This window comes from Hyaena hyaena, unplaced genomic scaffold, assembly GCF_003009895.1.
Source record: "Hyaena hyaena isolate Hyena2069 unplaced genomic scaffold, ASM300989v1 scaffold_313, whole genome shotgun sequence".
NCBI classification, from domain to species: Eukaryota; Metazoa; Chordata; class Mammalia; order Carnivora; family Hyaenidae; genus Hyaena; species Hyaena hyaena.
Genome location: NW_024080945.1, coordinates 769,114 through 791,636, shown reverse-complemented (window position 1 = coordinate 791,636; position 22,523 = coordinate 769,114). Strand labels below are relative to the sequence as shown.

The 22,523-nt window shown below is 43.8% G+C and overlaps 1 protein-coding gene across 1 annotated transcript in view; it reads left to right on the top strand.

Moving 5' to 3' along the window:
- The first annotated feature begins 236 nt into the window (after nucleotides 1–236).
- The window catches only part of KDM1B (lysine demethylase 1B), a 55,356-nt gene continuing 33,069 nt past the window's right edge, over nucleotides 237–22,523 (top strand). The window contains exons 1-6 of the mRNA XM_039248587.1: nucleotides 237–315; nucleotides 3,764–3,863; nucleotides 5,360–5,487; nucleotides 6,533–6,622; nucleotides 7,166–7,277; nucleotides 12,985–13,104. Of these exons, the coding sequence (XP_039104518.1) occupies nucleotides 3,777–3,863; nucleotides 5,360–5,487; nucleotides 6,533–6,622; nucleotides 7,166–7,277; nucleotides 12,985–13,104 (537 nt within the window). The 5' untranslated portion in view covers nucleotides 237–315; nucleotides 3,764–3,776. The remainder of the gene's footprint in view (nucleotides 316–3,763; nucleotides 3,864–5,359; nucleotides 5,488–6,532; nucleotides 6,623–7,165; nucleotides 7,278–12,984; nucleotides 13,105–22,523) is intronic.

Sequence of the window (22,523 nt, the reverse complement as noted above, 5' to 3'; positions counted from 1 at the left end):
GCCCCCTCCCCGGCGCCCAGACCCCGCCCCCCGCCCCAGGCGCCCCGGCTTGCGCCGCGGCGGAAATGGCCGGGGCGGGGCCAGCGCCGCGGCGAAGGGGAAGGCGGGGACCCTACTCCTCCCTCGTCCCGCCGGCTCCTCCCACCCCGGGTCACGCCGTGACAGGGGCGGAAGCGGCGGCGGCGGCGGCGGCCGAGCGGGGGCTGCGGCTCGCGGCGCGGATCGTGCTGTCTTGTGCGCGCGGCGCGCGGCGCGCGGCTCCGGAGAGGCGCCGGCAGCTGCGGCCGGCGCGCGGCGTCCCGCCCGCGCTCCCAGGTGCGGGGCACGCGGCTCCGGGGGCGGGCGCGGGGGCGGCGGCGGATTTCGGGTGACAGCTCGGCACAAAGCGGCTGGGCTCGGGTGCAAGCTGCCTCTCTCCGCGTGTGCAGCGCCCCTCGCCCGGGTGGGAGGTGGACGGGTGCGCCGGGGGCTGCCCGCGCCCTCACGGGATTGGAAAGGGCGTGCGGGCTCCACAGGGGGAGGGGGGGGGGCAGGGATTCCCGGGCTGGCGTGTTGCGGCGACGGGGTTCCCGGATCCGTCGCGGGGCTGAGGGTCTCTCCGAATCCCCCCACACGCCTCGCTTGCTTTCTGTGCGGCGGTGCCTTCTCGCCCCGACTCCCTGCACCTCTCCGGCGCCAAGGTGAGCCCGGGAGGCTGTTGCTTCTCCGACTTCGGAGAGCGAGGCGCCGGGAACGCCGGGGGTCTCTCCTGGGGACTGTCAGAGCTCTGTCACCCGCGGAGCGCCGGCCGCCGGCGTCGAGCCCGCAGGCCGGGGGCGGGAACCCCCTCGGTGTGGCGGCGGGGCGCCCGCCCGCACAGCCGCGCAGGTGTCGCGGGAGCCCTCCCGGCGCAGCCACCACGCGTTCAGACTCGAGCGGCATTGCCACCTCGCTGGGGTAACTCCCCCGGGCGCGGGGACCCGGCGGGGGCGGCCGGGGTTTGGGGGAGCGGTTAGTCCCCAGCCCGGCAGCTGGCAGGTGAAAGAGGAAGGAAGCGAGGCAGGCCCAGCTGTAGAAAGTTAGGGTTCCGTACTAGGGAATGTAGCCGGCTAGAGGCCCAGCCGTCCCCGGGGTGGGGCGCCGGAGTCCCCAAACCACTCCACTGGGGGAGCGCCGTCACTCCACAGGTATGCACACGACCCAGGGCTTCTGCGTTTTGTTGCTTGCTTTTAAAAAAAAAAAAAACAAAAAAAAAACCTATTGTAGTGGAAGAAAGTGGGCGGGAAGCAGGTTTCTTCAGAAGGTACAGGAAAAAGTGACCATGAATAATTAAATTGTCCTTCAGGCAGTGAAGAGAGTCACTGAAGCATTCAGGCAACTGCACACGTTCCATATTTCGGGAAATTTGATGAGCGTGGGTGCAGTAAGGTGCTAGGCCCATCGAATTTTAAAGTGGCCCTGAGGGAAGTTCTTGTTTCTGGTGCCTCTGAAGAAGTTTCTAGTGGTTTATCTTAGTTTTTAGAAATTATGCCGATGCCGTTGTAAATGTTTATTTCATCCAGAAGTCTTTTGGATTCATATTTTTGTCAATTTTATGGTTTTTTAAAAATTATTCAATAGGCTACTTCAGAAAAGCCTTGGGAATTATTAAAGTAGAAATCTAGATACTGAAAATCCATGTATATATTTAACCCCCCCAAAAAGCCCCTCGCTTTTTTTCTCCCTTTTGTCACCTTAAAAGAAAACCAAACCCATACCTTTAAATTTAGAAAGGAACATGCTTATATAACTGAACATGAAACGAATTGATTATATTTAAAGTTAGATATGTTTATCCATTTGAATAGCCAGGTGAGAGCACTCTCAGCATACTAATTAGCATTTGTGATCAGTATTTCTGAGATTATATTTAAAGCACAAAAGCGGTGGCCCTTCCAACTTAAAACATTTTCCCTTCACCTTAAGCCCCAAGAATCCAGCAGCAGTGAAGACACAGAATGGACAGTCGGAAAAGGGCGAGCATGTATCACTGTTAATTATGTAATTAAGGTTGAAAACGTAGCAACACTTAAACATCTTCACTTATATTTTTCCTCGAAAACAGATTTAACGACGGCTTTTATAGCTAATGTTTTCATTTCCTCTTAACCATTTCTTGAATTGTATAATTCTTCATTACAACTATATGCCTATTTTCCAGGATACAGTTGGATTAAGATGTTTGTTGAAATTTCCAGAAACTATGCTTTTTGGGAGAATGCTGGTATTTCTAGGTGATAGAGCCAAGTGTGGCATGCAACTAGGCTGATGATATTGATGTTCCTAAACCTGACATTAGACTCAGCTATTTTTGCTTTAATCTTCACATATACCATACGTTTACATATTCTATATGAATGTTTATGTGTGCCCTATTTGTGGCTCATTTTATGGATAATATAGGATGCACGTATTCTATAAGGAGATTTGTTAGATTGGACAGCCTTTTGAAAATAGAAATGTGATCCAGAGAGCCTTTGGGTAGAAGCATTATAGGTAGACAGTAGTTCATTTAACATGATTGGTGCTTTATCCAGCAGTGTAACGAGTGGTGCAGAACCAAAAGTCAACTTATTTAATGCTTAACTGTAATGCATTTCACAATATGCATAGGGATTATGTATTCATAACTAACATAATGGTTTTAAGAAAGTGAAGACTGAGTCAGAGGAAAGTCATCTGTAACACTGATGTCAAGATTCCTGAGAGTTGGTGTAGATGGCAGACGAAGTTTTCACACATGATGGTAGTGATCAGTGGAAAATGCTCTTATGAATGTTAGTGTAACTCATGGGTACGAACAGAAGGATGAGAGGGCCCTCAAAGCTTTTCTCCAAGGTGTAGACTTTATATCTGTGGAACTTGTATCTTATGATAACACTTTTCCACTTTCAAATTTCTTACCCATAGGTATGTCCTGTTTATTTTTTATACTATTATAGTGTGTGTGTGTGTGTGTGTAGTAGATACGATGGATCAGGGAAGGAATTGTGTGATAATTGTAGAATATGTTATTGAGTACTTACTGTAAGCATTTTTCATTCCTTATTTAATTTAATTAAAAATAGTAATTTGATAACTCTTTACCTTTCATGATGACTGTATTATTTTTCTTAGAGACTTTAGTTTGTAAGGCTTGTTTAACTGTGCTGTTATTAGACTAGTTTGAGCGCTCATACATTTTTCTAGTAGAAGATACCAGTGATCCAACCTAGATTCCTAAATGTAGTAGTGATTGGACAGTGTGCCTGACATTTTAGTAAAAGGGAACAAATTAGTTTTCTTCGTAAAGTCTAATAAGATCAAAATTCAGGAACTACTAAAAAGACAGTTGGGGGGGGGAGAGGAACATAACAGACAAAAATCAGGTGTTCTTACTGAATTTTACAAACAGTGTAATTGGTTTATTGGTCATTTGTGTGGTGTTTCTTATTTTTATACTTTGAAACATACATGTTAGTAATGGACAACATTTATTGAGTACAGTACTTACAATATGCCAGGTCTGGTGCTTTAATAGATTATCTTACTGTTCACACCACTGCTGTGGGTTACACACTTGCTGTGCCCATTTTATATATGGGAACACTGAGGCTAAGCCTTAGATTAAGTAGCTTGAAAGCAGTGGCTTCACACCAGTGCAATCTAAGTGCAGAGCATACGCTCTTACCTATTAAACTACATAATAAATTTCCTCCAGAGTGTCAAAAGCATTACTATTTACTTAATTTTTTTTTTTTGGAAGGTTTTCTGAAACTATGGCAACCCCTCGGAGGAGGACAAAGAAGAAAGCATCTTTTGATCATTCTCCAGATAGCCTGCCTTTGAGGAGCTCCGGTAGGCAGGTATTGCTCATCTGTTCACTCAGTGTACCTGTTTTGTTGTAAGTGATCTCCACATCCAACGCGGGGCTTGAAGTCACAAGCCCGAGATCAAGAGTCGCATGCTCCACTGAGAGAGCCCTCCCGGCACCCCCATGATATGCACCTGTTTTGAGCACACGAGATGGTGATGGTTTGGGCTGAAGTATTAGAGATGAAAATATGTCTTTTCAGTCTTCAAGGAACTCGCAGCCTGGTGGAGAAATTCCCCTTGGAACGACCCCAGCACAGTGTGATCAAGGGCTGTTGCCCTTTCTGCACTCTGGTGTAGAAAAAGTACATCTGGCAGAGGGGACTGTAGAGACAAAGGCTTAGAGTGTGAATCAGCATGGGCTGGTCAGGGAATCACAGCTGTGCTTTGCTCCCAGGATATGAGCTGCGGCCAGATCATGCTTGGCGTGGCGTCGTTCACAGGAACTTGGACTTCAGCTTGTAGCTGGTTGGGTGCCGTTGGCAGGTTCCTTGCAGCCATCTCTTTTCTAGGGTTTTGTTTTCTTTCTTTTTTTTTTAAAGAAAAATATTGAATGATGAAATTTTTTTTGTAAAATTATTCAGTTTTGGGGAGCTGGCTCTGTTGTAAGAGCATGTGACTTTTTTTTTCCTTTATTTTTAACGTTTATTTATTGAGAGACAGAGAGAGACAGAGCTTGAGCAGAGAGAGAGGAGGAGACACAGAATCCGAAGCAGCCTTCAGGCTCTGAGCTGTCAACACAGAGCCAGTCGCGGGGCTCAAACTCATAAACCATGAGATCATGACCCGAGCCGAAGTCAGTCAGATGCTTAGCCAACTGAGCCACCCAGGCGCCCCGCATGTGACTCTTGATCTGAGGTTGTGAGTTCGAGCCCCCTGTTGGGTGTGGAGATTATTTAAATACACAAACTTAAAAAAGGTAATACAATTCAATTTTTTTTTTTTTATTGGCAGTGCCGAGAGTAACTGCTCTAATTAAAGAATTCTTTGAGTGTGGCTTTTATTTTGACTGGTACAGCTTTTCCTGAGAAAGGCTCACGTGTGTTTTGTTGATTTTCTTAAAATATTTATTTTGAGAGGGAAAGAAGGAAAGCAGGGGAGGGGCAGATAGAGGGAGAGAGAGAATCCCAAGTAGGCTCTGCTCAGCGTGGGGCTTGATCTCAGGAACCTTGAGATCATGACCTAAGCCCAAATCAAGAGTCGGCCGCTTAACCACCCGAGCCACCCAGGCGCCCCGGCTGGCATGTGTTCTTGTTCTTTCCTCAGAGACCTGTCGTTCAGGCACTCCTGTGTATTTCTAGCACGTCCGTGAGTCACTCGCACACTGCTGTCTCCGGAAAGTTGCTCTCTCGTCAGCCCCTCACCTGCTGCCCGGGTGTTGCTGATTCTCACCACATAGAAGTTATTTCAGTGATAAAAACCTTCCACCTGCTTCACTCCCCCCCCTTCTGGGGGGAAATTGTAACCTCACAGCTGGGTTCTTCCTCAGGCCAAGAAGAAAGCAACGGAGACCACAGACGAAGATGAGGACGGCAGTTCAGAGAAGAAATACAGGAGATGCGAAAAGTCGGGCTGCACAGTAGCATGTCCCGTGTGCTTTGCAAGTGCTTCTGAAAGGTCTGTGTGGGTGGCATGTGCCAGCCTCCCCTTCCTGCCCAGGAGAGCATTCTTGGTGGGGACATCATCTTCCAAGATTGTTTCCCTAAAGATAGAGCTAGATAGTGTAAGTCCTCTAAGAATAGAGACACTGCCTGTACAGTGTGTGCACCGCCCCGCCCCCGTACGCTTCCTCTCCCCACCTAGATGGAGCAGCTCTGTGCAGCGGCCAGTCGGTGTCCTCAGGTCCCATGCACCAGGGCTTTGTTGCTCCTGGGAGTTGAGGGTGGGGTGGGGGACACAGGAGAGCCGATCACGGGCTCCCCGCGGAGCCCCGCACATGGTTACTTTCTCTGTGCTTCCCGTCCCCCTCAGATAACCTCTCCTCTTCCAGTAGACATGCACAGGCCTCACTGACACTGTGAAGCCACCCATACTCTTGTCATTTTTTGGGGATGACCCAAGCCTGACCTTTTACTGCCAGAGAAATACCTTCAGATGAGGCTTCAGATTCCACGAAACCTGGAAAACAAATCCCCATTTTTATTTTCTAGTCACACAGAGGTGCTGGTGTTAGCGTTCACCGCGGCATTGTATTTCATTCTTCAGCGACATGCTGGATGTTGGACAGGTTACATTTGCCAGATAGCCTGCCTGATGGTGGGGGTCCAGCTGGCTGGACTCGTTCACCACTCAGTACTGGGGCCCGAGGTTCTTGCTGGAGACTGCGCTGTCTCCTTCGCACACATGAAGTGTGCAGCAAGCGCAGTGACACATTTTGTGTCCTGTCATCAAACCCGACCATTGCTCCGGGGTGGGGGTTGGGGGGGGTCTTGATAAAACCTCTAAGTCCCAGGCCCTTCTGGGGTCTGAGTCCCTGTGTCCTCCTGTGTATTATTATGGATCAAACATCCTTTTACTTTCCCCTTTTCACCAGCTCTTGGTTGTCAGGATTCTAAGCGGAGATCATACAAAATGGGCTGTAAAATGTGCTTAATACATGTGTTTAAAAAGAGACCAGAAATGCTTACTCATCACCAAAGCTGCATGTCTTTGCTATTTTCAGATGTGCCAAAAATGGCTACACATCTCGATGGTATCACCTCTCCTGTGGGGAGCATTTCTGTAATGAATGCTTTGACCATTACTACAGAAGGTTTGTTTGCTGATTCTTGGAGGTTTCCCCTGGTGGAGGGCACGGTGGTGGGCATGGCTGGGGGGAGTGGAAGGGTCAGGCAGTTGAGACGGAGCCCGTAGGCTTGCTGAGTTACTCCCGTGTTCCAGCCATGCCAACTACAGCCGGGCCAGAACTTCGATGCAGTAGTTTGGTGTATGCACACTTGGGTCAGAGAGTATCTGCTGTGAGATAGTCATTCTTTTTACTCTGTGAGTGGGCACTGCTTTGCTATTCTGTGACCAGGTATGCTGCATGGGGACAGAGATTTGGGGGAGGATGCTGATGACTACGAGGTGCTGGACAGACAGGTGGTCAGCCCTTAATAGTTTTCGATACTAAACTGGAAGGAACGCACCCTTCCCGACGGCCTGTTTGAAGGGCACCAACATAACTTTTAACCTTCCTAAGATGGTTACGTAATGGCTAATCAAATCCGTTACGTAAGACTTCCTAACCTGCTGCCTGTTTCTGAAAACCTGGTGAACTTCGGGCTTGATATATTGTTTTTATTCTTTTTTTCAGTCATAAGGATGGATATGACAAATATACTACCTGGAAAAAAATATGGACTAGCAACGGGAAAACCGAACCTAGCCCCAAAGCTTTCATGGCGGACCAGCAGCTCCCGTACTGGGTAAAAAATTACAATGCTTTATTGTCCTGGGAAATGTTTGTGGAACCAATGGCAAGAATGGATGAAAGTACTGATTTTTTTAGGAAATCTTTCTATTATTACACTTATTCTACTCTCTATGTCAGTTAAAGCACATCACGTTTTTTCTTGTAGAAGACTTGGATGACTCACATGGTATAAAGAAGAAACTGAAACTACCATTAGCTGATTCATATCTATCAAAACTTTTTTTCTGTTCGTATTTTTATGTGTATGTTGAAGCACAATTTCATGCTTTTATATATAAATCCTAATTAGTACTTTGTGTATAATTTTGTATAGCTTTTAGTTTATTTAACTTTTTATTACTTTTCCATGTAGCCATGCTTGAAAATATATTTTAGTGATTGTATGTATTAGATAAGTATACCATCATTTAATAAATGATTAGCTAAATTTTAAAATATTATAGGTAACTCTGAGCTTCTCTTGTGCACTTAAAATTTATTAATTTTTTAAGTTTATTTATTTATTTTGAGAGAAAGGGGGGCGGTGGGGGGAGAGAGAATCCCAAGCAGGCTCTGTCAGGACATAGCCTGACGTGGGGCTCAAACCCAGGAACCATAAGATCATTACCTGAACTGAGATCAAAAGCTGGATGCTCAACTGACTCAGCCATCCAGGCGCCCCTGAAATTTTTTTTACTGATGCAAAATTCACATAACAAAATTAACTATTTTTAAATTTTTTAAAGTTTTAAGTAATCTCTGTACTCAACATGTGGCTCAACTCACAACCCTGAGATTGAGTCGCACACTCTTCCACTGAGTCTTCCACTTTTAAATTAATTATTTTAAAGTGCACAGTGTAGTGGCATCTAGTACGTTGACCGTGCTGTGCAGCCAGGTACTTATTGCCAAGCATCTTCATCATTCAGAGTCCCCTTCCCTCTCCACTCCCCTAGCTCCTGACAGCCCCTCATCTGCTTTCTGTCCTTAAGGATCACCTCTTGTGGAGGTTTTATATAAAGGAATCCTGTAGCATGTGACCTTTCATGACTGGCTTCTTTCTCATAGCATAATGTTTTTGAGGTTTATCAGTGTTGCACTTCACTCCTTTTCACGGGTAATATTCCATAGTGTGGGTTGGTCAGATCCTGTTTATCTGTTCATCTGATGACGTTTGGGTGTTTTTCACCTTTTCCTTATTGCAGGTAGTTGCTGCTGTGGACATTTGTGTGTGAATGCTTGAATGTCTGTTTTCAGTTCTGTTTGGTATATATATACCCTGGAATAAAATTGCTGGGTCTTATGATAATTCTATGTTTAACTCTTTGAGGGACTTCTAGACTCGTCTCCATAGCAGATGGTTGTACCGTCGTCATTCCCAGCACCAGTGTGTGAGGCTTCAAATCTCTCCACGGCCTCACCAACTCTGGTTTTCCATTATTTTGATTTTAGCTATCGTCGTGGGCGTGAGTGATAGATACCCCTCCCAGAGTGTCTCTCTGTGGTTTTGATTTGCATTTCTGTAACGACTAATGCATGTTTGTGTGTGCTTGTTGGTCATTTGTTTGTCATCTTTGGAGAAGTGTCTGTGTAAGTCTTTTGTCCATTTTGAAAAATTACTGGTTCCCTATGCTGTACATTTCACTTCTGTGACTTATAACTGGAAGTTGTAGCTCTTAGTTGCCTTCACCCGTTTCACCCATCTTTCTACCCACCTCCTCTCTGGCGACCAGCAGTTCTCTATATTTGAATCTCTTTTTTGTCCATTTATTTTTTAGGTTTCACATATAAGCAAAATCATACAGTATGTGTCTTTCACTGACTTAGTTCACTTAGCACGATGCTAAGTTCATCCATATTGTTACATGGCAAAGACTCACTGTTTTCTGTAGCTCAGTTATATTCCATTGTATATACATACCCCACATCATCATCTTTTTTATTTTGAAAGAGAGTGCGCAGGCATGTGTGAGTGGGGGAGAGGCAGAGAGAGAGAGAATCCCACGCAGGCTCCACACTGCCACTGCAAAGCCTGATGTGGGGCTTGGTCTCACGAACCATAAGATCATGACCTAAACAGAAATCAAGAGTCAGATGCTTAACCAACTGAGCCACCCAGGGACCACTATGCCACGTCTTTATCCATTTATCTTCTGATGGATACTTGGGTTGTTGTCATAATTTGGCTCTTGTAAACAAGGCTGCAGTAAGTACAGGGGTGCATATATCTTTTCAAATTAATGTTTTCATTTTCTTTGAGGAAATACTTAGTAGTGGAATTAGTGGATCATATTGTGTTTCTATTTTTTGTGGTTTTTTTTGAGGAAACTCCATATATTTTCCATAGTGGTTGCCTCAGTTCACATTCCTACCAACAGTGCACGAGTGTTCCCTTTCCTCCACATCCTCACCAACACTCATTATTTAAATTGGTTTTGATGTTTTTGTAATTTATTTTGAGAGAGAGAGAGTGGGAGGGGTGGGAGAGAAAGGCCATGCCCACAGGGGAGTGGAAGAGGCAGAGAGAGAAAGGTGAGAGAGAGAATCCCAGGCAGGCCTACGCTGTCAGCATAGAACCCAATGTGGGACTCAAACTCAAGAACCATGAGATCTTGACCTGATCTTATTTCAAGAGTCAGATGCTTAATCAACTGAACCACCCAGGTGGTTATTTGTTGACTTTTTAATACTAGCCATCCTTATAGGCTTAAGGTGATATCATTGTAGTTTTGATTTGTATTTCCCTGATGATGAATGATGTTGAGCATCTTTTCATGTGTCTTTGGGTCAACTGTATGTCTTCTTCAGAAAAATGTCTCCTCAGGTCCCATTTTCAGTCAGATTGTTTTTTTGGCATTGAGTTGTAAAGGTTCTTTATATATTTGGATATAGTTTGGATATTAACTCTTTATTGGCTAAATCATTTACACATGTCTTCTCTTAGTCACTGGATTGCCTTTGGGTTTTGTTGATGGTTTCTTCACTGTTCAAAGCTTTTTATTTGATGTAGTCCCAGTAGTTTATTTTTGCTTTTGTTTCCCTTGCCTGAGGAGACATAGCCATAAATATGTTGCTAAAGCCAATGTCCGTGAAATTACTGCCTGTGTTTTCTTTTATGGTTTCAAATCTCACATTTAGATCTTTAACCCATTTTGAGTTTATTTTTGTGTATGGTGAGAGACAGTGGTCTGGTTTCATTCTTTTGTATGTAGATGTCCAGTTTTCCCAGCACCATTTATTGAAGAGACTGTTTCCCCCATTGTAGAGAATTTTTCTCTTTTGTAGGTTAATTGATCACATAAACGTGGGTTTATTTCAATCCTGTTTCATTGACTTGTGTGTCTGTTGTTGTGCAAGTACCATAGTGTTTTGATTACTATAGCTTTGTAGTATATCTTGAAGTCTGGGATTATGATCCCTCCAGTTTTGTTCTTTCTCAAGATTGCTTTGGATTCAAGGTCTTTTGGGGCTTCATACAAATTTTAGGATTATTCTAGTTCTGTGAAAAATGCTGTTAGTATTTTGGTAGGGATTCTGCTAAATCTGCAGATGGCTTTGGGTAGTATGGACATTTTCACAATATTCTTTCAGTCCGTGAGCATGGTATATCTTTCCATTTTGTCATCTTCAGTTTTTTTCATTAATATTTTAATTTTCAGAATACAGGTCTTTCACTTCCTTGATTAACTTCATTCCTAGGTATTTTTATTCTTTTTGGTAGAATTGTAAATGGGATTGTTAAAAATTTTTCTTTCTGCTACTTCATTATTAGTGTATAGAAAGGCAACAGATTTCTGTATGTTAACCTTGTATTCAACTTTACTGAATTCGAATAGTTTTTTGGTGGAGTCCTTAGAGTTTTCTATATATGGTATCATGTCATCTGCCAGTAGTAACTGACAGTTTTACTTCTCCCTTACCAATTTGGATGCCCTTTATTTCTTTTTTTAAATGCTTTTTTTCTCTTTGAGAGAGCGAGCGAGCACGCATGGACGTGCACAAGTGGGGGAGGGGCAGAGAGAGAGAGGGAGACACAGAATCCGAAGCAGGCCCCAGGCTCTGTGCTGTCAGTGCAGAACCCAGCAGGGGGCTTGACCTCTTGAATTGCAACATGATGACCTGAGCTGAAGATCCTCCTTAACCGACTGAGCCACTCAGGCTCCCCAATGCCTTTTATTTCTTTATGCAGCAATCAGACACGAAAAAAATAAGGGGCATCTTTTGCCCATTTTTAAAATGGGTTGTTAATCTTTTGTTGTTGAGTTGTAAGAGTTCTTTATGTTTTGGATCCTAAATCCTCATGATTCATCACTTGCAAATATTTTCTCCTGTAGGTTGCTTTTTCACTTCTTGATAGTGTCCTTTGATGCATAAAAATTTTTAGTTTTGAAGTTCAGTTTATCCATTTTTTCTTTTGTTGCTTGTGCTTCGGGTGTCATATCCAAGAATCCATTGCCAGCAATAGCCCTGCTAGGAATTTACCCAAGGGACACAGGAGTGCTGAGGCATAGAGGCACACGGACCCCAATGTTCATAGCAGCACTCTCAACAATAGCTAAAACATGGAAAGAGCCTAAGTGTCCATCCACTGATGAATGGATCAAGAAGATGTAGTTTGTCTATACGATGGAATACTACATGGCAATGAGAAAGAAGGAAATCTGGCCATGTGTAGCAATATGGATGGACCTTGAGGGTGTTATGCTGAGTGAAATAAGTCAGGCAGAGAAGGACAGATACCATATGTTTGCACCTATAGGAGGATTAGGAGGAACTTAATGGAGGGCCATGGGGGAGAAGAAGGGGAAATAGTGGGGGAGGGGGAGGGAGGCAAACCATGAGAGACTCTTGAATGCTGAGAACAAACAGGGCTGATGGGGGTGGGGGAGAGGAAGGGGGGCGATGGGCATGGAGGAGGGCACTTGTGGGGATGAGCACTGGGTGTTACATGGAAGCCAACTTGACAGTAAACCAAATATATAAAAAAATCCATTGCCAAATCTGAGGTCATGAAAGATGGACTCCTGTGTTTTCTTCGAAGAGTTTTATCACTTTAACTCTTCATTTTTTAGGTATTTGATCCATTTTGAGTTAATTTTTGTATGTATGTGATAGAGACGTTTGACTTTATTCTGTCTGTATGGATATCTGCACACTGAAAAAATAAACCTTTTAATTTGGAATAATTTTAAGTTTATGGAAAAGTTGCAAGGATAGTAACGGGGAATTCCAATGTATCTTTCATGCGGTTTCTCCTAATGTTATCACTCACCAACCATGATACAGAGCTCAGAAATTAACATTGGTGCAGTACTAATACCTACATTACAGAATTTATTTGGATTTCATCGTTTTTTCCCCCACTAGTGTCCTTTTTTTTACCGTTACAGTTTCCAGTTCTGTTCAATGTCCATCCTTTTTGACTAGCTAAATTTAGCTCTGATTATTCCTTTGAGTTAGAGCTGGAAAGCCTTTATTACAGCAGTACCTAGGTCCCCTTTGCACTTTCTTCGTCCCTGAGCTGGTATTGAATCAGTATCTACCTGATGAGGTAAAAGCGGATTATATGGTTGCTGGTCATGCAAGGGGGAGGAAAAGTACTTAGTGTGAACAGGTTGGTCAGATCGTGTGGAAAAGATGGCTGAGCGAGTGGTCGAGGATGGAAATGCTAGCACAAGATTAGCCAACTCACTGACCGTGGCGTGTTACTTTCCATCTAGGTTCAGTGTACAAAACCTGAATGTAGAAAATGGAGACAACTTACCAAGGAAATCCATCTTACTCCACAGATAGCAAGGACCTATCGGTGTGGTATGAAATTGAATTCTACTACTGTTAAGGTATGATCTCTATTGCTTTTCCTTTTAAATTAATGGATGGGTTAAGTTAGCTGTAAGTAGTGATGGTGTATATTTTTCATTTATTGTATTTTTTCCTTCATCTTTTTTTGAAAGTCTATTTTTTTTTTTTTTTTGAGAGAGAGGAGAGTGAGTGCGGGAGAAGCAGAGAGAGAGGGAGAGAGAGAGAATCCCAAGCAGGGCTCGGTCCCATGACCTGATCATGACCTGAGCCGAAGTCGACCCTTAACTGACTGAGCCACCCAGGCACCCTAGTTTTTCATTTATTGTATTGATGATTGTAGTGATCCACGGATAACAGAACCTCAACTACAGTGGCTTGACTAATTGAGGATTTTATTTTTTTCTCATTATAAGAAGTTCAGAAATGGCCTGTCCAGGCTTGGTGTGGCTGTCCAGGGAGGTCTCCCTTCTAGTTTCTGTTCCCACCAGGAAATGGTTGCTGTACCATCAGCCATTGTGTCCAGATTCTAAGCAGAGATGAGAAAGGCAAAGGGCAATAGGGGTGTGCCAGCCAAGCTTTACCCTCTTTTACTGATGAAATACTAGCCTTCCAGAAAGTTCCAAAAGTAGATTTCTCTTTACATTTCCTTGGCTAGAACAGGATCATGCAGCTACTCTGAACAACAGTAGAGCTGAAAGAAGAAAATATTTTAAAACTGAGCACATTGCAATATCAAACAAAAGCAGGATCCTTTTAGCAAGGAAGAAGGGATGGATAGGGCTGGGGGATTAGGAATCTGGCATAGTTGGTATAGTACCTTTTTTTTTTTTTTTTTTTGACAAGTGGCAATTAATGTTTAAAAGGTGTAACTTTTATTTTCCATATTGGTTTCAGGTATATGATATAGTGATTCAGCAATTCTATACATTACTCAATGTTCATCATGATAAGTGTACTCTTAATCCCCATCCCCCATTTCCCCCATCCCCCCACTCACCTCCCCTCTGACAGTCATCTGTTCTTTACATTTAAGAGTCTATTTCTTGGTGTGCAGCTCTCTCTTTTTTTCCTTTTCCTTGATTGTTTTGTTTCTTAAATTTCACATATGTGTGACATGGTATCTGTCTTTCTCTGACTTACTTTGCTTAGCATTATACTCTAAAGCTCCATCTAGTTGTTGCACATGGCAAAGTTCATTCTTTTTTTATGGCTGATACTAATCCATTGTATGTATATACACCACCTCATCTTTATCTGTTCATCTATCGATGGACCCTGGGCTGCTTCCGTTCTTTGCTATTGTAAATAATACTGCGGTAAACATATGGGTAAATGTATCCCTTTGAGTTAGTGTTCTGGCATTTTTTGGATGAATACCCAGTAGTGCAATTACTGGATAATACGGTAGTTCTGTTTTTAACTTTTTGAGGAACTCCATACCGTTTTCCACAGTGGCCACACCAGTTTACAGTAACACCATGTTACTGGTATCTGTTTTGCTTAGATGTCTGGCTGTGGCATTGTCCTTTTCTTTCCTTTGGGGCAAATTCCTCTGTCTTCTCACCTTATGTAAGTCTGTATTCCTGTTTCTGTGTGTTAGGAAAGCCAGCTGCATCTGTTCTTGAGGGTAATGGTCTTGTGAAGAAGAGGTCCCTTAGGGCCCTGCGCGTAGTGTCCCCTGTAGCCCGGGGCCCGGAACCTGTGGGAGCGTCTCCCGTGTGTGCTGTGAGTGCTCTGCGCTTGTGTCCTGGCCGCTTTATCCTTGAGGCTAGTCATCTGCAGAGGCCCTCTTTGCCTGTTCCGAGCAGTGTTCGGTCCCTTGGCCTGACTGGTGTGCTCTAGTTTGCTTGTGAAATGGGACCTGTCACCACTGCCACAGGAACTGAGGCCTTGCAAAACTCTCGCGGTACGGACAGGGCTTTGGCCCAGCCTTCTGGGAGAAAGGGCCCGCTGTGCTGACTGCAGAGGGCAGTTCCTCTGAACCCGGGTGGGGGAGGCTTGGCGCACGCAAGTGTGGTAGCTGGTGTTGGCGCTGGGCTGGCTCCTGCAGCTGGCTCTGTGTTTATGCTGAGGGGTAGGAGAGAAATGATGCCTGACAGTTCCTTTGTTCCCAGAGGGGTCTCTCTGTGACCGCTGCCTCTCTGGGTCATGCTCTGAGATGCGCAGCTAACCTCCCCACTGTGTGTCCCGGGTGCCCTGCAGATCACCGGGTTCATGCTGTGTGTCTGAGGGCTGTTTGCCCTGCCTCCTCTCCAGCCCCAATGCCCTCTGGGCTCTATCCCAGACAAGCCCACCGACCTTAAGAATTCTAGGCTTTAACTCTTGCTGGTTGCAAGAACTCTCAGAATTTGGCCCTTCTTACTTTCCAAGCCAGTTGCTACGGGGATGTGTTTTCCCCGTGCACTCCCTGTGTGCCAGTCTGTCTTTTGCCCTTCCCCACTACAGCGGCTCCCTCCCTACCACAGCGGCCACCATCCATTTCTCTCCCAAGCTGCATCTCAGCACTTCTGTCTTCTTTAATGTGGCCTTTGCTCTATGTTTAGTTGTGGAGTTTGTTCTGCCAGTCTTCAGATCAATTTTGAGAGTATTTAGGTTGATGTGATATTACCTAGTTTTACTTGTGGGATGAGGCAAGCCTAGGATCTTCCCGTCTGAAAAATAAACTGGATTTAAAATATTTACTGTCTGGGGATGCCTGGGTGGCTCAGTCGGTTAAGCGTCCGACTTCAGCTCAGGTCATGATTTCACGGTTTGTGGGTTCAAGCCCCACGTCGGGCTCTGTGCTGACAGCTCAGAGCCTGAAGCCTGCTTCAGATTCTGTGTCTCCCTCTCTCTGACTCTCCCCTGGTCACACACTCTCTCTCTCTCAGAAATAAAAAACATTTTAAAAATTTAAAAAAATAAAATATTTACTATCTGGCCCTATACAGAAAATGTTTCCTGATCTCTGTTCTGACCCATGAGCATGGCATATCTTTCCATCATCTCAGGATCTTTAATTTCTCTTGTTTCCATTGAGGGCATGTTTTGTTTAATTTGTTTCTAGGTATTCTGCTTTTTCTAATTATAAGTAGAATTTATTTTTAACTTCATTTTCAAGTTTGTTAAAAGTATATAGAAATGCTATTTACTTGTATATATTGATTTTATACCCAGAGACTTTCTTGAATTCATTCATTGAATTTCCAGGATCATTTGTAGATTCCTTTGGGTTTTCTACAATCCTATCAACTGTGAATAAAGACTGTTTTACTCTTTTTTAAAAACACAGTGTTTGGGGCACCTGTGTGGCTTAGTCAGTTGGATTAAGCATCCAACTCATGGTTTCAACTCAGGTCATGATCTCACACATGGGATGGAACCCCACATGGGGTCTGCGCCACTGGCAGTGCAGAGCCTGCTTGGGAATTTGGCTCTCCCTCCCGCTCTGCCCCCCTCCTTCATTCATGCTCTCTCTCTCTCTCTCAAAATAAATAAACTTAAAAAAATTAAAACAATGTTTTAGGGCATCTGGGTGCCTTTGTCAATTAAGTGTCTGACTCTTGATTTTGGCCCAGGTCATGATCTCACCATTGTGAGCTCAAGCCCCTCCTTGCACTCCAAGCTGGGTGTGGAGCCTGCTTGAGTGTGTCTCTCTCCCTCCCTCTCCCTCCCTCTGACCCTTCTTTGCTTGTGCACTCACTCCGTCTCTCAAAAATATATAATACATATATTATATATTATATAATACATATATAATATACGTATATCTTGTATACATATTTTATGTAATGTGTATATATATTATGTATATACATATGTATGTAACATATGTTATGAATTTAACCTATTATATAGGTATTACATCTAGTCACATAATACATGTATATAATGTATATACATAGTACATACGTAATATATATACATAGTACAAATATAATATATATAGCACATATGAAATATATATACATAATATATATACATACATACACAGATAAATAAACTCTATGTCTTGCTCTTTCTTCTTCTTGCCTTATTACATTGGTCATGACCACCAGTACAGGGTTGAGTAGAAGCTAGAAAACAGACATCTTTGCCTTGTTCCTGACCTTAGGAGGAATGTGTTCATTATTTTATCATTATGTATAGTATTGAGTATAGTTTTTCTTGAACGTCTTTTATCCAACTGAGGAAGCTCCTTTCTGTTCCTAGTTTGCTGAGAACTTTTTAATTATGAACAGATGTTGGATTCATTTTTAATTTTTTTAATGTTTATTAATTTTTGAGAGAGAGACACACACAGAATCTGAAACAGGCTGCAGGCTCTGAGCTGTCCACACAGAGCCTGACGTGGGGCTCAAACCCTCGAGATCGTGGCCTGAGCCAAAGTTGGACGCTTAACTGACTGAGCCAGCCGGGCGCCCACAGTTGTTGGATTTTGTCAGAAACTTTGTCTGCATTTTTTATGATGATCATGTTAGTTTTTCACCTTTAATCTGTTAATGTGGTGAGTCACAGACTGTGGCGTGTTGAAACAGCCTTGCGTTCCTAGGGAGGATCCCAATTATTCTTAATATGTCATCCTTTTATTGGAGTGTTGGATTCGGTTTGCTGATGCTCCGTTGTGGAATTCTGCACCTGTGTTCATGATGAATACTGCCTGTCATTTTCTTTTCTTATAATATCCTCGTCACGTTAGTTCTGGTATCCAAGTTATGCTGGCGCTGTAAGATGAATAGAGAAGTACATCCTCTTCCTCTAAAGAGTGTGTGTAAGGTTGATATGATTTCTTTTTTACTGTTTAGTGTGATTCAGTTGTGAGGACATTAGGCCAGTTTTCTTTGTGAGAAGTTTTAAAATTACAAATTCAGTGCTCTTTAATGGATACATGGTTTATTCTACATGTTTTAGACAGTTGTATTTATTTATTTTTAAGTAATCTCTATACCTAGTGTAGGGCTCAATCTCACAACCCTGAGATCCAGAGTCACACGCCCCACTGCCTGAGCCAGCCAGGCACCCTCTAGGCAGTTGTGGTTTTGAAAAATTTGTTAATTTCATCTACATTGTCAAATTTGTTAGAGTGGTTTTACTTTTCCCTTATTCTCCTTATAATGTCAGTGGGATCTTTGGTGGGATCCCTGTTTTATTTTTGATGTTGGTTCTGCGGGAGTGAAGGGTGGAAAGTACAGATGTAAGCCTGGGACCGGGGTCCTGGAATTAGCCAGTCTTGCTCTGAAACCTTTCAGTTTAGCCCTAAATGGGTGTTCAAGCTGAGTCTTCAGATGAGAAGGCCTCTTTGTGGGGTGGGAGAGAAAGACGTGGGAGGGGCTGACGTTCATTTTTGAGGCTGAGGGAGGACGCGGACGGAATTGGGGCTTGAGTGGCAAAGGCGTGAGGAGCTTGGGTGGTGAAGGCGAGTGTGTCGGGTAAGCAGAGCAGGAACATGGCTGCTCTGAACTTAGCGAGCACCTGTGCCCCAGGTGACCGTTCAAGTGAAGTGTCGCCCCAGTTGTGTTTCATTATAACGTTTAAAGGAGAGCTCAAGCGAGAGATCCGTTCAAAATAGTGCACTATTTTTTCTTTAAGTAGGCTCCACGCCCAGTGCAGAGACCAGTATGGGGCTCGAACTCACAACCCTGAGATCAAGACCTGAGGTGAAATCAAGAGTCAGATGCTTAACCGACTGAGCCACCCAGGTGCCCCCTGCTGACTGGTTTTCATAGACACTAGCCATTTTCACCCAACCTGTTTTTGTGAAGTTTCTAAACAGTTGTTGTAAACGATTAAAAAAATACTTTGGATAACTTGCATAATAACGTTATATTACTAAATGCTAGGTGTGTTTTTCACACAGTTTATATGATAGTCACTTTGTCCTCTGCTTCAATTGGCTGTGGTTTAACTGTGGTTTGGAGTTATCCATAATCCCTCTTCTCTTTCATGTGTGATGATGGAAAATATAATTTCCACTTTATTTCTACTGATGGTTCAGGTCACCCGTGTACCTTTTCTCATTGAACTCGATTTTTCTTTGGGTGGTCTATGTGATTTTCAGTTTCTGAAATTTAAGCTGCTCTTGAAAAGCCTAAGGTTTTCTTTAGAATGAGCTTGTTTTTAGAAAAATAGTATGTGTTTGTCTGAAAAATTGAAGCAATATAGAAAAGAACAAAGATGATAGCAACACATTTATGGAGTCACCCTCATGAAATAACCATTGTTAAATGAGGTTTATTCGAGAGTATTCCCACATCTGTGCAAGGAGAAGGCCTGGCTGGCAGATAACTTCATACTGAGGAAAAGTACACTTGCTGGTTTTATGTTAAATAATTGCATTTATTTATTCCTTATTGTTTATTTTTTTAGATTAAAAAAAGTTTTTAAGTAATCTCTACACCCAATGTGGGGCTCAGACTCAACACCCCAAGATCAAGAGTTGGACATTCCACTAACTGAGCCAGCCAGGTGCCCCTAAGTGATTGCGTTTAATGCAACAAAACTTAAAATTTAAGGAAAAGCCAAAGTGAAATAAGAAATTGCTGAACAGGGAATAATTATTTCTTCATCACAAGGAATAGTAGTTTCTAGAAACTCCCTAAAAGGTTAAGACAGTATATGATGAGAATGTTAGGAGGTTGGACTCACCCTTCTTTTTTAAATGGCATGTTTTTATCTTCGATGTAAGGCATTGACACCTGGCCACCTGGCCATGAAGGAGAGAAAAGCAAGTTAGGTCACCCTTCAGTCCACCTCTCCTTTTCCTCACTCCTGATTCTTGTTATTGTTTTCTTGTTTGGTTTTATTTTCTAGTTTGCCTTGTTGGAGTAGCTGCTGTGTTATTTATTTTCTGTAACGTAATCCCTCCGTTGTTTATTCTTGGTTCTGTGTTTCTATGGCTTTACTGCTCTCCCATGATTTCTCTTAGTATGATTGCTTCTCTCCCCACGTCTTTATTTTGATTCATCACGTGGTTGGAAATGTTTTAACATCAAGTCCTTCTTCCCAGTGGGGCTCAGAGGTGTCAGATTCCTTACATTTTTGAAAATGTAACTGTCTTTCTCTCCTCCTGCTTCCCACCGTCGTAAAGATGAAGGCTTTGGGGCGCCAGGGTGGCTCAGTCAGTTAAGCGTCCGACTTCGGCTCAGGTCATGATCTCGCGGTTCGTGGGTTCGAGCCCCGCGTTGGGCTCTGCTGACTGCCAGCTCAGAGCCTGGAGCCTGTCTTCGGATTCTGTGTCTCCCTCTCTCTCTGACCCTCCCCTACTCACGCTGTCTCTTTCTCTCAGCAATAAATTTTTAAAAAAACATTAAAAAAATTTAAAGATGACGGCTTTATGGTCTTCTTGAATTCCAGCTTCTTTAACTGTGGTATCGCATGTTCCCCATCTCCGTTTTCCCTCCAGAGAGCTTCCTCTGAGACCTGTTGCTCCGGTCTCAATTGATTGCCATCCGTAGCCTGATCTTTTGAAATATTTATTTAAATGGTGTTCATTGATCCAGAGTCACTTTGGTCTTCAGCTTGGTATTCTGTCAAGGACAAAGTCTGAAGGGTTATTTGTAAAACAACATTAAACAGAGTGATAGCGAGGGCCACACGCTGTTTTGGAGCTTGCTTTTGTGGGTTTCTGTCTCTTAAAGATGCTCTGTATCAGTACATAAAGACCTCTTTTTTTCTGAAAGGCAACATAGTACATAGTCCACTGAATGGATGCATCCTGATGAATGTAGCCTGATTAAAGGGTATGTGGGTAACTTTTAAATGTTTACTGTTAGTGACAATGCTATAGTGAAAAGCTTTGCTTCTATGCTGTTTTCAGTATATTTGTAGGATCAGTTCCCAGAAATGAAGTTGTTTTTTTTTTAATGTTTATTTTTGAGAGAGACAGACTGTGAGTAGGGGCGAGGGGGAGAGGGAGAGGGAGACACAGAATCTGAAGCAGGCTCCAGGCTCTGAGCTGTCAGCACAGAACCCGGCTCAGGGCTCGAACTCATGAACTGTGAGATCATGACCTGAGCCGAAGTCAGACACTTAACCAACTGAACCAAGTGTCCCTAGAAATGAAATTTCTGTGTCAGAGTATATACGGTCATTTTAATATGAGCTAATATGTAGATACAAGAGAGGGTTTATAATGATATGTGAGAAATGAAGAAGTAAAGGCAGCACTCAGGTCCCCAGCGGACCCCGCCTCCAGTGTTAGAGCGTCACCAAGTCCTGGTTAACTCCCCGGATGCCCCGCTGTAGTTCCCTTTCTCTTCCCCCAGTGCAGGTACCCAGCAGTGTTCTGAATCCTGCATTCGTCATTCCTCTGCTTTCTGTTACAGAGTTAATGCATATTTATGAAACCCAAAACACCACGTAGAGTGTTCTGTATTTCTGTGCTGGCTATAAATTATGTCATATGGTTTGTATTCCTCTGCAACTTGCTCTTTTTTGACTCAATGTTGAGGTTTTTCACATGCCTCCGTATTGATGCTTAAGCTCTGGTCCATTAGTTTTTGCTGCTGCGCCGTCTGGCCTTGCGTAAATCTACCTACCACAGCGTATCTGTTCTCCTGCTGGTGGATGCAAGGGTTGTTTCTCATTTGGGTTGGGTTTAGATACAGTGAGCACTCTTGCACATGTGCAGGAGTTTCTCTGCACTGTGTTCCAGGGGCCAGACTTTCCAGGCCAGATGGGATGCCAGTCTTCTCTTTATTTGGGTAACTTTTTTCCTGAAATACACCATACAAACAGTGCCCAAATCAAAATGCACAGCTCAGTGAAGTTTCCCAGAGTCCCCCTTTAGCCAGCTCCCAGTAAAGAAATCCACTTCCCAGCCCCTCAGGAGCCCCCCTGCACCCCCTTTCGCTCATACCCTCCATCCCTTGCTCCCCGTCTCACAGCCCTGGCTTACAGCACTCGGCATGTTCTGCTGGCTTCTGAACCTTATGTAGATGGGCTCCCACGGTGTGTGTGCTTCTGGGCCTGGCTGCTGGGCTCCCCGCTATGTTTGGGAGGGCATCCACGTTGTGGCATGTGCCTTGTGGCTCATTCCGTCTCATTGTCGTGTGGTGGGCTATTGTTTGAATGTGGCACACTTTATTTAACCCTTGATGGACTTCTGGGTTGTGTTCAGCTTTTTGCTATTAGGAACATTGCTCCTTTGAACGTTTCTGCTACGTCCATTGGTGCACACATGTGCGGTGCCTCTCGAAAATCGGGCAAAGTTTGAGTCACTGGGCATACAGTGTGTGTGTCTTACACTGTGTGAGACAGTGCCAAATTATCATGCGTGTAAGTATTGCGTATTTTGTCAGATGGCTCTCTAGAGTTACTCTATTCCTTTACCTTTCCACCTGCGGCATCTTTATGGGAGTAGCCGTGTCCTCCACACCCTCACCCCTGCGGTCTTTTATCACGCTTTTTGTTTTTGCTAATGGAATAGGTAAAAAGCAGTGTCTTACGAAGGCAGATTGACACACCTGTATTTTATAAG